Genomic DNA, 14,060 nt, shown 5'->3' on the forward strand with positions numbered 1-14,060 from the left:
CATCTGACATAATGTGGCCTCAAGGGAGTAAATTACCCCCCAACAGACAGTCTCTAATTAAGATTAGCAATTAACAGCTTGTTACATCTCAGGGCTGCAACTGTGGCTGGACTGTAAACCAGCATACACAGGGGTTCCCCAGAACAGTTTGAAAATCCCTGTCTTAGGAGACAAAGCATTCCACTCAGGAGAAAAACGCAATGATCATTTGAATCCATTCTAATTCCAGCAGCTCTGCTGAGTGGTAACAATTAACTCTGGCATTGTGCAGAGTTGGGCTTCAGTCTGCTGGGATTGCAGTGTGTCATTGCTCACTAGCGACACCAGCTGGTCAATCCAGCGCCTGCAGTCTGCCAGTTAAAAGCTACAGGTGAGATGTCTTCCTCTGACTCACACCAGCGGCAGCCTGATTTGCCAACTGCTATGTGATGAGAAGCGATGGCTGACATCACCCGCCTCAGAGGAGATCCCATGCCTGTCTGCACTGTCTGCACTGTCTGTGCTGTCTGCGCTCTCCTCAATGCCTCTCTAAACTCTGTCAATGCCTGTCTGTGCTGTCTGCGCTCTCCTCACTGTCTGTCTGCACTGACTGCGCTCTCCTCACTGTCTGTCTGCACTGACTGCGTTCTCCTCAATGCCTGTCTAAACTCTGTCAATGCCTGTCTGCGCTGTCTGCGCTCTCCTCACTGTCTGTCTGCACTGACTGCGCTCTCCTCAATGCCTGTCTGCACTGTCTGCGCTCTCCTCAATGCCTGTCTGCGCTGTCTGCGCTCTCCTCAGTGCCTGTCTGTGCTGTCTGTGCTACCAGACAGCTGGGTGAACCCGTTAGAGCCCCTGCTACACCCAGACACAGACACACACACACACACACACACACACACAGAAACACAGACACACACAGTCCCATACTGCTATCCTTATGAGGACTTCCCTTTGACTACATACATTCCATAACCTCTAACCCTAACTCTAACTCCAACCACTGCATGCCTAACCTTAACCCCAAGTCCTAACCCTAAAACAGCCTCTTGACCTTGTGGGGACCAGCAAAAGGTCCCGACAAAGATACATTTTCCTTATCTTTCTATCCTTGTGAGGACATTTGGTTCCCACAAAGATAGTATTACAAGTTCACAGACACACACACACACACACACACACACAGAAACACAAACAAACACACACACACACACACAGGAATTGGACAGCAGTTTACCTGAAAATCAGCAGGATGACAAGGGCAAGGGTGAGACTGCTGAGTGAGAGGGAATAGCCCACAGTGTACATCACTTTGAAGTAGGCCAAGATCATCATCTGGTTCTCCTGTGGAGAGAAATGCACTTTCATTGATGAAAACATCATTCACTGCAATTCTTTACAAGCCTGCTGAGCGCTCTAGGTCTTAGACCATAATGAGTCCCCCACCCCCTGGGGGCATCAGCTCCATGATCTGTCAGGGGGAATACTGCTCCTGGGGCATCAGCTCTATGATCTGTCAGGGGACATACTGCCCCTGGGAGCATCAGCTCTATGATCTGTCAGGGGACATACTGCCCCTGGGAGCATCAGCTCTATGATCTGTCAGGGGACATACTGCCCCTGGGAGCATCAGCTCTATGATCTGTCAGGGGACATACTGCACCTGGGGGCATCAGCTCTATGATCTGTCAGGGGGAATACTGCCCCTGGCGGCATCAGCTCTATGATCTGTCAGGGGGAATACTGCCCCTGGGGGCATCAGCTCTATGATCTGTCAGGGGGCATACTGCACCTGGGGGCATCAGCTCTATGATCTGTCAGGGGGCATACTGCACCTGGGGGCATCAGCTCTATGATCTGTCAGGGGGCATACTGCCCCTGGGGGCATCAGCTCTATGATCTGTCAGGGGACATACTGCTCCTGGGGGCATCAGCTCTATGATCTGTCAGGGGGAATACTGGTAGGATATCCCTGGCACTCCAAGAGAGTAAGAGCATCCATTCTATTCACAAAACATCACATTGGCTTCCAAACATAGAAACACACGCACACAAGATCTTCGCTCTTCCCGTTCACAGCCAAGTTTTAAGAACTCCATAGTGGATAATGGACTGCATTTAAATGGATTGGATTTACATAGCACTTTTTTCAGCAACTACAGCTGCACAAAACATCCATCCATCCATTATCTATACCCACTTATCCTGGTCAGGGTCGCGGGGGGTGCTGGAGCCTATCCCAGCGTGCATTGGACGAGAGGCAGGAATATACCCTGGTCAGGCCGCCAATCTATCACAGGGCACACACACCATTCACTCACACACTCATACCTATGGGAAATTTAGGGTCTCCAATTAGCCTACCTGCATGTCTTTGGACTGTGGGAGGAAACCGGAGTACCCGGAGGAAACCCATGCGGACACGGGGAGAACATGCTCCACACAGAAAGGCCCCAAGCTGAGATTTGAACCCACAAACCTTACTGTGAGGCGACAGTGCTACTTACTGCACTTTCAGCATAAGCCTTTACACACACACACACGCACCCTCTCATTCACCCATTCACACACACACACACAGCAGCAGGCAGCCATCCAAGGCACCAACCAGCTCAACAGGAGCAATTAGAGGTTAGGTGTCTTTCTCAAGGACACTTTAAAATGTTTTGTCCACTTTAACATGTTTGAGAGGGCCAACTCTCTGATTGGCTGATGACCGCTCCAGAGCTAATATTGTCCAAGATTAAATCAGATTTTTCCCCATAAAATTTAAAACCATTTCTTTGTCAAGTGAAGGCCTTGATTCTAGATGCAGACACATTTGACTCTTTCACTAGGCTCAAATGCTGGGAGTTGTGACAAGTCAATAGTCACTTTCACACATGAAGCAGGTAACTTTGCCTGACTAAGTTTTCTGGCAATGCTAGTGGCTTCTCTTGTTCACAACAACCAGTGACTGTCCATAATTTTAACGTGTTGACAGCATTCACACATTACGGTGCCAGTAATCGCGCTCAGAACAAGCAGCAGTCAAATAAAACAGCTAACAATGGGACGGAAGCAGACCAAGAGCTTAACTAAGACATTACTGGCAAGGTCAGATTTTAACTTTTGTCCACTAGCAAGTGAAGCTAAGCCAAATGTTAAGTAGCTGGCAAAGGAAAAAGTGAATACAATCTAACATCCTGCCACATTTTAATGAGCATGTATGACTACACCTATGGGAATTTGGAAAATATTTCATAAGTATCGTAGATGTAACACTGTGTTAGCCAGCTAGTGTAGCTAGTTAGTAAGGTATCATTTGTTTGGCCTATATACTTTGCTTACTTTCTTATGTTTTTGCAGTGGTAAGAAGCAATGTAGCTGGAAGGATGTGTTAGCAAGGACTGAGGTTTTCCTGCTTCATCCGTTAATGTTATGATTGGCCTCATTAATGCTGAAACTGAACTTCTCTGTCAATCTTGCTTTGTCTTGAATGGGTAAACTGCCAGAGCAAGTTACCTGCAATGCCGACTTGAACAGTAAAGTTCCATAGCATTTTGGGGAAAGGCTGCAGATTTGAAAGGGTAAATTAAATTATACTAATGAAGTGTGATCAAGTGCTGGTTCTGTTAGAATGTATGATGAGTTATAATGTGTTTTGAGGTGTGGGTTCTGTCCTTTTGAAGTTCTATTTAACTCAGCTTTCCCTTCAGGGCGATTCCATTTGAGCTAAATGCTCTGGGGATACGGCAAACGCAGAACAGGTGTGTGCTAAGGACACACAAACACCAGCAGACACAATGATTCCTTCATCAGGATCTCCCAAAGGTTTCTTACTGAAAGATATTTGCTCTTCCAAATGTTTGGTTATGACAGTGTTCCTGTGCACTGGCTGTGCTGGGGCCTTTCTCTGGCTGTGCTGGGGCCTTTCTCTGGCTGTGCTGAGGCCTTTATCTGGCTGTGCTGAGGCTTTTCTCTGGCTGCTGGAGGCCTTTCTCTGGCTGTGCTGGAGGCCTTTCTCTGGCTGCTGGAGGCCTTTCTCTAGCTGTGTTGGGGCCTTTCTCTGGCTGTGCTGAGGCCTTTCTCTGGCTGTGCTGGGGCCTTTCTCTGGCTGTGCTGGGGCCTTTCTCTGGCTGTGCTGGAGGCCTTTTTCTGGCTGCTGGGGCCTTTCTCTGGCTGCTGGAGGGAGGCCTTTCTCTGGCTGTGTTGGGGCCTTTCTCTGGCTGTGCTGAGGCCTTTCTCTGGCTGTGCTGGAGGCCTTTCTCTGGCTGTGCTGGGGCCTTTCTCTGGCTGTGCTGGGGCCTTTTTCTGGCTGCTGGAGGGAGGCCTTTCTCTGGCTGTGTTGGGGCCTTTCTCTGGCTGTGCTGAGGTCTTTCTCTGGCTGTGCTGGGGCCTTTCTCTGGCTGTGCTGGGGCCTTTCTCTGGCTGTGCTGGAGGCCTTTCTCTGGCTGTGTTGGGGCCTTTCTCTGTCTGTGCTGGAGGCCTTTCTCTGGCTGTGTTGGGGCCTTTCTCTGTCTGTGCTGGAGGCCTTTCTCTGGCTGTGCTGGGGCCTTTCTCTGGCTGTGCTGAGGCCTTTCTCTGGCTCTCATGAGCAAGATGACAGTGATGTGCATTCAGGCCTGTCAACAGCACAGCGGATGCATATTAAATTCTTCAGCTGAAGGAGTGGAGCCAGCTGGTTTGAGTTTTATGGTTCAAGTGGTTTTACATATAAGTGGTGCCGATCCGCTCCAAACCCACGTCCCTATTGCACTTTTGTTCAGAAGTGGAACATCGTGGGGGCAGGAGAACTATCCTGTGGACCAAAGGGATGTGTTTTTGGATCCCAGATGGCAGTTTTCCACCGTTGAACAAGGGACTCTCATCTGCATCGCATCTACAGACATCTACATATACAGCTGGTTAATGTGCTAAACCAGTTATTGTGAAGATATATCTGTCAAAAGTTATCACAAATATTAGATGTCCTACTAAGGACATAAATAACTCAATGTAATATTCAAAATTGCATCTATAAAAATAAAGGGATTACTGTTTTTACTTACTCTTTTAGTTGTCATTCATGCTCTGTTGACGATGTGTTGTACGTATATATGTCCAAAATGCTAATAGATGGTTCATGTCCACTAAACCAGTAATCCCAGCTAGCCAGCAGACTAATCTCCAGCAGGCCCTCCCCTTGTTGAGCACACAATGCAGTCCCATAAACGGTCCGATCGTCTCTCGGCCTGCTGCGGTTGCTCAGTTAGCCGTACCTGTGCGGTTTGCTGGCTGTCGTCCGCGCTACACTGGGAGTGGTCCCGCCAGGTGAGGCTGGTGCTGTTGGTGGCCCACCGCCCGTCCGGCCCACACTCACGGAGCACGAAGCCATGACGCACTGCGGAGGCCGGGGGCGGAGTCAGTCATCAGGGGAAATCATCATCATTCTAGAACACCGCATCCCGCCATTTACTGTAGGTACCAATGAAACGTCCATCCTGCGGGTACCTTGATCGTGCCAGGGGAGGTACCAGGGGCACGGAACTCGGACCGTCGTGTTGGGCTGTCCGTCAGTCCAGCAGGCGTACATGTCAAACATACGGCGACAGAATAACCCTGGAGGGGAAGAGCATGCGGGAGGCCATGTTAAAACGCAATGGGGGGGGGGGGGGGGGGACACGCACATGTTGCTGATGCCACATATTGCATCTTGCCACCATTTGCACAGAACATGCCAGTGGCATCATAACATATTGTACGTCCGTTCTATATGAATTCCAGCTTCATGACTCCACTATAAGAAAGAGACTGGGTAAAAATGGGATTCATGGGACAATAGCAAGGCAGAAGCTACTGCTCACCAAGAGAAACATCAATGCCTGTCTCGGATTTGAAAAAAAAAGCAACTGGATGATCCCCAAGCCTTTTGGGATAACGTTCTATGGACACATGAGTCAAAACTGGAACCTTTTGGACGACACAGGTTCCATTATATCTGGAGTTAAGCAAATACAGCATTTTACAGTAAGAACATCATACCAACAGTCAAATATGGTGGTGGTAGTGTGATGGTGTGGGGATGGATGCTTTGCTTGGGACCTTGATGACTTGGCATTAAGGAGCAATTAAGTCTGCTCTGTACCAGAAAGTTCTTATGGAGAATATCTGGTCATCTGACTGTGAGCTGAAGCTGAAGTGTGATTTGTTTTTCAGCAAGACAGTGATCTACATCTGAATGGCTAAAAAAAAAAAGTGAAGTTTCTACAAAGAAGAGTGGGCAAAAATTCCTCCACAGCGATTTGTAAGACTGATATGAAATTATAGGAAGCATTTGGTTCCTGTTATTGCTGCTAAAGGTGGTGCAACCAGTTCAAGGGGAGAATTATTTTTCACATGGGTGATGAGGGTGTTTGATAACTTTTTCATTTAAAAAAATCGTTTTGTGTCTACTCAGGTTCTCTTTGTCTAATATGACATTTTGTCTGAAGATCTGAAACCGTGTGACAAATATGCAATAATAGAGGAAATCAGGAAGGGGCCAAATACTTTTACAGCACTGTACGCACAGCAATGACATGTTGTGTTAATCCACAGTCTGAATGACTGAATGGTTCAGTGTTGCCTTTCCAAACCCTTCCTTGTGCAAGCCCCCAGCAGGGTATTATATCAGCGCAGAGCCTCTCCTAATGTGCCCCAGTGCCTGGCCGAATGAGCCAAGGCGTACAGCTACAAGCACAGGGAGCTCACGTGCGCAACTGTGACTCCACAGGAGATAAATGAGCATCTTCTGAAGTTCATCTTCAAAAAAGGATTTTCAGTTAACAGCAAGGTCATGTATTCGAAGTGGTCTGTGCAGCAGTAAAGATGAAATAAAGGCTATAAAGACAGCACTGCAGAAACAACAGAAACCTGACAATATGCAATCTAGGTCCAACAATTATATTCTATGGTGCTTCAACATGATCTTGGATGCTGAATTTCCATTAATTCTTTGGCAGGATAACTCATGTATTTCATCCTGAGTAACGATCATTCACTGCCAAAATGTCCTGAGTTCACCCTTCTTTCTTACTTGAGAATAAGCTGAGCTCATTGCAGAGTCATCCTTCAACAGCTTAGTTTAAAGTTTAAATGAGCGAATGTATGGCGGATACGTAATTATTCTGAATATCATCGAGTTCTGTGTTACTAAAAACTGGCTTAGGCTTAGATTCCAAACCTCAGGCCAATTTCACTGCCAATGTCCAATTTGGTTTCTGTATTCCTGGGGGAGTCCTTATCAGTCAGTCAGTCAGGCTAAGAGGGAGAAACTGATTAATGCCCTTGAGCATAGAAGCGCCTCAGCCCGAAGGTATGTCACGCACTGTGCAGCCTCCCTACTATCTGAAAACGTCACTGCAGATAAAAGCATTTTGAATTACAAAGATGTACAATATACTGTGTCTCCCAAAAGAAAACATTCAAATTATGATACCCTGACTTTATCTCCGCCAAGCACTGACAAAAATAACTTTATTTATGCAGTGCTGTCCATGCAGTTTCCAAAGAATTTTCCATATGAAACAAAAATGAATAAAGAAAAAGGCAAACTTATTTAAACACAACAACAAACATGAAAACAGACAAAGAAAGGCAATCAGTACAATAATCAAGCCATTAAATGAGGTTATAATAGCTAGTCAGGGATAAAGTGATACACAACTCAAAGTGAGACACAAAAATGTGTTTTTACAAGAGCAGAATGTTTCGCACTGATGTTTTCAGGCTTAGAAACCTGCAGTGTGAGGGTAAGGTGGCCTCTGGTTTCCGGTTGAATAGTAGGAACGTGTAGTAGCCTTTGTTTGATGACTTAAGAGCACATCAAGAGAACTGCATCTGCACTGCACTGTGTAACATTAGAGTAGTGCTGTAAAAGCAATCAATAAGATCTTAAAATCAGGTCTACCCATAGACCTACTGGCTGACCAAGGACTGGGGTTATGTGAATGTTTTAAGAAGCCTGGCAGTAGAATTTTGAACCACTGGAGCCAAGATAAACCCATAAAAACATCAGATGAGTACAGGTCACTGCAATAATCCTACCACAGCCTACTGAAGGTGCTATGCCCCCTGTCTTGAGTTTGTGTTTACATTTGTCTCTGTTGCGTATGTGTATTTGTCTTTTTGGTTTGTCATCTGATTGGCCGTTTCCGTCTGGTTTCTTTGCTGATTAGATCTTGTGTGTGACTGCTGACTCGTTCCCTTCGACTCTGATTCTTGCCTTAGCCCTTCTAGTTGGTTTGCCCCATGGTTTTGCTCTGTGATTTGATTCGGGTTCTCACATAGTCCCTCTGCTTGTTTGCTGATTGGAATTCGTTTTGACTCGTTCGTTCGTTCGTTCGTACGCTCGTTCTCAGCCTTGACTCTCGTTTTGCCCTCTGCTCATTGTATAGTACCCGATTAGTTTCTGGAGACTTAATAATCCGTGGAGAATACGCTATTTCGTCTTTTGGTTTCAGACTATTGGCTAACTGTCCGAAGTTCAGAGTTCAATGCTGCCTGTGCCCAGTACCCTTCGAAGACTAGCCAGCTTTCAGTTAGATTTGGGTAGGCAGATAGGGGTTACTGGTCAGGTTGCAGTACGTTTCCCTACCCATTTCCCTTATCATTCACCCTGTTGCGCACAGTCTGACCCAGACCAGGTCATAACAAAGGGAAAACATGGATAACCGCTATAGATTTATTAGCTGGAAGTAGCATGTCTGTAAAGCCTTCATAATGAGATTTATCAAACCTTAAATCAGGATGACACCAAGGTTGTGTTCTGATTTATATTTGTGATGCAAGATCTATGCATAGTATTAATTTGTCTCATTTATGTAACTATAATTTTTATGAGGTCCATTCTAGGCTGTCATTTGTGGATACATAAGCCAAATGTCCACATTGATCCACACTGATTAAAAAAAGAGGCAAGCACTGGAATACCAGTATGGAAATCCAACTGAGTAATTTCAGAGTTGACCAATCCAAGCAGGTTTATAAGCTTTCATTTAAACGTATCTTTACTTTAAATCTTTTAAGCTTATGTCTTAAAGACCTCCTTGATTATTTTATTCTGGCCTTGCTCCTAGAACGTTTCAGAGCGTTGTTTCTGTGCTACCTGAGGGGGTGGGGTCCACGCTCATTTTCAGCAGGCATTCAGTCCGATATTTGCTCCATTCCTCCACGGTGTCTTTCACGGTCTTCCCGGCCGTAAGCTGTGGGTCAGAACAGCAGAGTGTGATCAAACTGACGCCAGGGTCACGGTCCACACGGGCCGTCCCGGGTTTAAGACACGCTGGTCAGTGTTAGCATGTGACGTGTCTCAGTGTACACGCAACTCTACGGTCCCTACTCCCTCACCCCATAACTCACATCCGCGCCCTGCTGTGAACATTAGCCACATCGCTCCGTGATCGCAGGTAATAAATGACGGAGGAGAGGGAGAGGAGACAGGCGTCTCCTGGGGTGATTTAAGACAGCGCTGCTTCATTTGCTTCCATTAATAACACCTGCAAGGGGCATTAAAACATAATCAATGTCACTCTGCCACTGTAACAACTATCAAATGACCTTAACTTGAGAAGGCATCCTTCAAATTGAAATCCTCCTCAAAGTGCAAATGAAATAACAAAACCCAAGATATATCTCTGTTTGCAATTGAGTGGATTTATCAAGCATTATTATAATATATCTGCTTCAGTTACCCTCATCAGGAGGAGCTTAATATCCACTTAAATAGGTTTGGCCTGGATGGTGACATGCGTCACCACACCCCTCTGAATTGATATTACTATAGACCTCTGTGATTAGTCTATTTTACCAGCTAACTACCCCTGACTGTAACCTGCCCAGCCCATTTTGCTCTGCTAGATCCCTCATATCTGCGACCATCCATTCCATCTTATCTATGACACCAGGTAGGCCAGTAGGGAGCGAGGAGTGGGCTCGTCCACGGGCAGGCCAGTAGGGAGTGGGGAGTGGGCTCGTCCACGGGCAGGCCAGTAGGGAGTGGGCTCGCCCTCGGGCAGGCCAGTAGGGAGTAGGCTCGCCCTCAGGTGGGTCAGTAGGGAGTGGGGCGTGGGCTCACCCTCGGGCAGGCCAGTAGGGAGTGGGCTCACCCTCGGGCAGGCCAGTAGGGAGTGGGCTCACCCTCAGGCAGGCCAGTAGGAAGTGGGCTCGCCCTCAGGCAGGCCAGTAGGGAGTGGGCTCGCCCTCAGGCAGGCCAGTAGGGAGTGGGCTCACCCTCGGGCAGGCCAGTAGGGAGTGGGCTCGCCTTCGGGCAGGCCAGCAGGGAGTGGGTTCGCCCTCAGGTGGGCCAGTACGGAGTGGGGAGTGGGCTCGCCCTCAGTTGGGCCAGTAGGGAGTGGGTTCGCCCTCGGGCAGGCCAGTAGGGAACGGGGAGTGGGCTCACCCTCGGGCAGGCCAGTAGGGAGTGGGGAGTGGGCTCGCCCTCAGGCAGGCCAGTAGGGAGTGGGGCGTAGGCTCACCCTTGGGCAGGCCAGTAGGGAGTGGGCTCACCCACAGGCAGGCCAGTAGGGAGTGGGGAGTGGGCTCGCCCTCAGGCAGGCCAGTAGGGAGTGGGCTCGCCCTCGGGCAGGCCAGTAGGGAGTGGGCTCGCCCTCGGGCAGGCCAGTAGGGAGTTGGCTCACCCTTGGGCAGGCCAGTAGGGAGTGGGCTCGCCCTCGGGCAGGCCAGTAGGGAGTGGGCTCGCCCTCAGGCAGGCCAGTTGGGAGTGGGGAGTGGGCTCACTCTTGGGCAGGCCAGTATGGAGTGGGCTCGCCCTCGGGCAGGCCAGTAGGGAGTGGGCTCACCCACGGGCAGGCCAGTAGGGAGTGGGCTCGCCCTCGGGCAGGCCAGTAGGGAGTGGGCTCGCCCTCGGGCAGGCCAGTAGGGAGTGGGGAGTGGGCTCGCCCTCGGGCAGGCCAGTAGGGAGTAGGGAGTGGGCTCACTCTTGGGCAGGCCAGTAGGGAGTGGGCTCGCCCTCGGGCAGGCCAGTAGGGAGTGGGCTCGCCCTCAGGCAGGCCAGTAGGGAGTGGGCTCGCCCTCAGGCAGGCCAGTAGGGAGTGGGGAGTGGGCTCACCCTCGGGCAGGGCAGTAGGGAGTGAGCTTGCCCACGGGCAGGCCAGTAGGGAGTGGGCTCACCCTCAGGCAGGCCAGTAGGGAGTGGGGAGTGGGCTCGCCCTCAGGTGGGCCAGTAGGGAGTGGGTTCGCCCTCAGGCAGGCCAGTAGGGAGTGGGGCGCGGGCTCACCCACAGGCAGGCCAGTAGGGAGTGGGGAGTGGGCTCGCCCTCAGGCAGGCCAGTAGGGAGTGGGCTCGCCCTCGGGCAGGCCAGTAGGGAGTGGGCTCGCCCTCGGGCAGGCCAGTAGGGAGTTGGCTCACCCTTGGGCAGGCCAGTAGGGAGTGGGCTCGCCCTCGGGCAGGCCAGTAGGGAGTGGGCTCGCCCTCAGGCAGGCCAGTTGGGAGTGGGGAGTGGGCTCACTCTTGGGCAGGCCAGTATGGAGTGGGCTCGCCCTCGGGCAGGCCAGTAGGGAGTGGACTCACCCACGGGCAGGCCAGTAGGGAGTGGGCTCACCCTCGGGCAGGCCAGTAGGGAGTGGGCTCGCCCTCGGGCAGGCCAGTAGGGAGTGGGGAGTGGGCTCGCCCTCGGGCAGGCCAGTAGGGAGTAGGGAGTGGGCTCACTCTTGGGCAGGCCAGTAGGGAGTGGGCTCGCCCTCGGGCAGGCCAGTAGGGAGTAGGGAGTGGGCTCACTCTTGGGCAGGCCAGTAGGGAGTGGGCTCGCCCTCGGGCAGGCCAGTAGGGAGTGGGCTCGCCCTCGGGCAGGCCAGTAGGGAGTGGGCTCGCCCTCAGGCAGGCCAGTAGGGAGTGGGGAGTGAGCTCACCCTCGGGCAGGGCAGTAGGGAGTGAGCTTGCCCATGGGCAGGCCAGTAGGGAGTGGGCTCGCCCTCAGGCAGGCCAGTAGGGAGTGGGCTCGCCCTCAGGCAGGCCAGTAGGGAGCAGGCTCACCCTGGATATCTAATTTTTCTCACCACCCTTTGAGTGTTTTTCTTCTCACTGAGGGTTTTTTTTTTGTTTGTCTGTTTGGTTTTATAACTGAAATGCTTGCTTTTTGGGGTTAAGGCCTTGATTTTTGCCCAATTTTGTATTTCTTAAGAAAAGCGTCTTTGTAGCAGTATCTCTGTGAAAAGTTCTCTACAAATGAATTGAATTGAATGGAATTTACTGCAATCTGACTCGAGCCCGACGGGACCACAGTGTCTGGTTTCAGACCGCGTTCAGCTCGCTTTTTCCCCCAGGGACAATTTCGGGCTTGGTTCAGGTTCGGGTTTGTTTTCTATTAAGTGAAAATAAATTATTACCCTAACTGCATTTTTATTTCAAGAAATAAAGTTCTTTTAACTTGTTTTGCACAGTCCACAGGCTTTTTTAGTCCATGTCTAAGTTTACAAAGAGAGAACTTCTTAAACTTCTTAAAATTCAAGAAGTGGCTTTGTTGTAGAAATATTATAACCTTTCTGTGACAACAGATAAAAAGCTCACTGGCCACGTACAGTGTAGGGATTGCAATGCTGTTCTGACCTATGATAGCAAGAAAACTGATTCTACTGAACTTAAGAGATACCACCCAAGAAATAGCAGAAACCTTGTTGGCAGTGAAGGCACTAGTGAGATATGTAAGCTAAAGCAAACATGTCTGGTAAGCCAGCTGACAAACACTGGATGTGATCAGTGCTTGATCACTATTAACCAGTAAGTCAAGCAGTTTATTTGTTAATCACACTGCTCTGCTGATGGGTCGCTGTGCCTTGGTAAGCTGTGTAGCTACTGTTTACTGTCCCATATGGAAATAAAATACAGCCAATTGCACTCTGATAATTATTGCTATAACTGAACTGAAGCGAGCAAAGCATTGAAAACCGCGCCCGTGAGCGATTTCGGTTTCGGGTTGGGCTGGTTAGGGTTAGGCCCAAATTTGGCAGTACCAGTCGGGCTTGGTCCGGTTGGGTCTCAAAAGTCGCAGGTACGAGTCGGATTCGGGCTTAAATTTCAAGCCCATGCAGACCTCTACAAATAACCCTATTTTTCTCAGAGAGTGGGGTCAGTTTAAATAGGCGAAGGGTTACTGTGTTTATTGCTTCATTAGCTCCCAATTATGCGTCCTGCAGTAAGTGACCATTGTGTTAGTTTCTGGAACAGTCCATGTTAGGTGAGGGGCAGGCCCTAGGCCTGTCCTTACCTGTGTTCTGCACAGGATGAAGACAGTGAGGAAGACAGCGGTAGGATGTGCCCACATTGCTGAGGTGGGCACTGGGGTGGGGGGCGGGGCCGGATCCACCTAGAGGCGTGGCATCACCGCAGCGGCCCGGCCCGAGTGGCTCGAACCCTGGCCATGCCTCAGGAGTCTGACCCACAGCCAACGGCCTGCAAACACACAGACACGCATACATTACATTACATTACATTACCTTACATTACAGGCATTTAGCAGACGCTCTTATCCAGAGCGACTTACACAACACTTTCTATAGCATTTACACTGCATCCATTTACACAGCTGGATATGTACTGGAGCAATTAAGCAGGTATGTGCCTTGCACAAGGGTACAACGTGTCCTACCTGGGAACTGAACCTGTGGTCTTTAGGTTACAGAACCAGTTCCTTATCCATTATACTACACTGCTGCCCAAGCGCACACGCACACACGCACACACGCACGCATGCAAACACACACACATACACGCACACACACACACACATACACGCACACACGCACACCAATGCAAACACACACACATACACGCACACACACGCACACACACACATACACGCACACATGCACACACATGCAAACACACACACATACACGCACACACACACGCATGCAAACACACACACACACACATACACGCCCACCAATGCAAACACGCACACACACGCACACACACACACATACACGCACACATGCACACACATGCAAACACACACATACACGCACACACACGCACACACACACACATACACGCACACACGCACACACATGCAAACACAGACACACACACGCACACACATGCAAACACAGACACACACACGCAC

The 14,060-nt window shown here is 49.8% G+C and overlaps 1 protein-coding gene across 2 annotated transcripts in view; it reads right to left on the reverse strand.

The window, feature by feature from the left end:
* gipr (gastric inhibitory polypeptide receptor) overlaps positions 1 to 14,060 on the reverse strand; it is a 64,561-nt gene that overhangs the window by 13,319 nt on the left and 37,182 nt on the right. For both annotated transcript variants that reach the window (XM_035385632.1, XM_035385631.1), the window contains 5 exons: positions 13,203 to 13,387; positions 9,086 to 9,182; positions 5,452 to 5,559; positions 5,220 to 5,341; positions 1,217 to 1,323 (listed from right to left, as the gene is read on the reverse strand). In XM_035385632.1, the coding sequence (XP_035241523.1) occupies positions 1,217 to 1,323; positions 5,220 to 5,341; positions 5,452 to 5,559; positions 9,086 to 9,182; positions 13,203 to 13,259 (491 nt within the window). In that variant the 5' untranslated portion in view covers positions 13,260 to 13,387. The remainder of the gene's footprint in view (positions 1 to 1,216; positions 1,324 to 5,219; positions 5,342 to 5,451; positions 5,560 to 9,085; positions 9,183 to 13,202; positions 13,388 to 14,060) is intronic.

The sequence above is a fragment of the Anguilla anguilla genome, chromosome 12 (assembly GCF_013347855.1).
Source record: "Anguilla anguilla isolate fAngAng1 chromosome 12, fAngAng1.pri, whole genome shotgun sequence".
Lineage (NCBI taxonomy): Eukaryota > Metazoa > Chordata > Actinopteri > Anguilliformes > Anguillidae > Anguilla > Anguilla anguilla.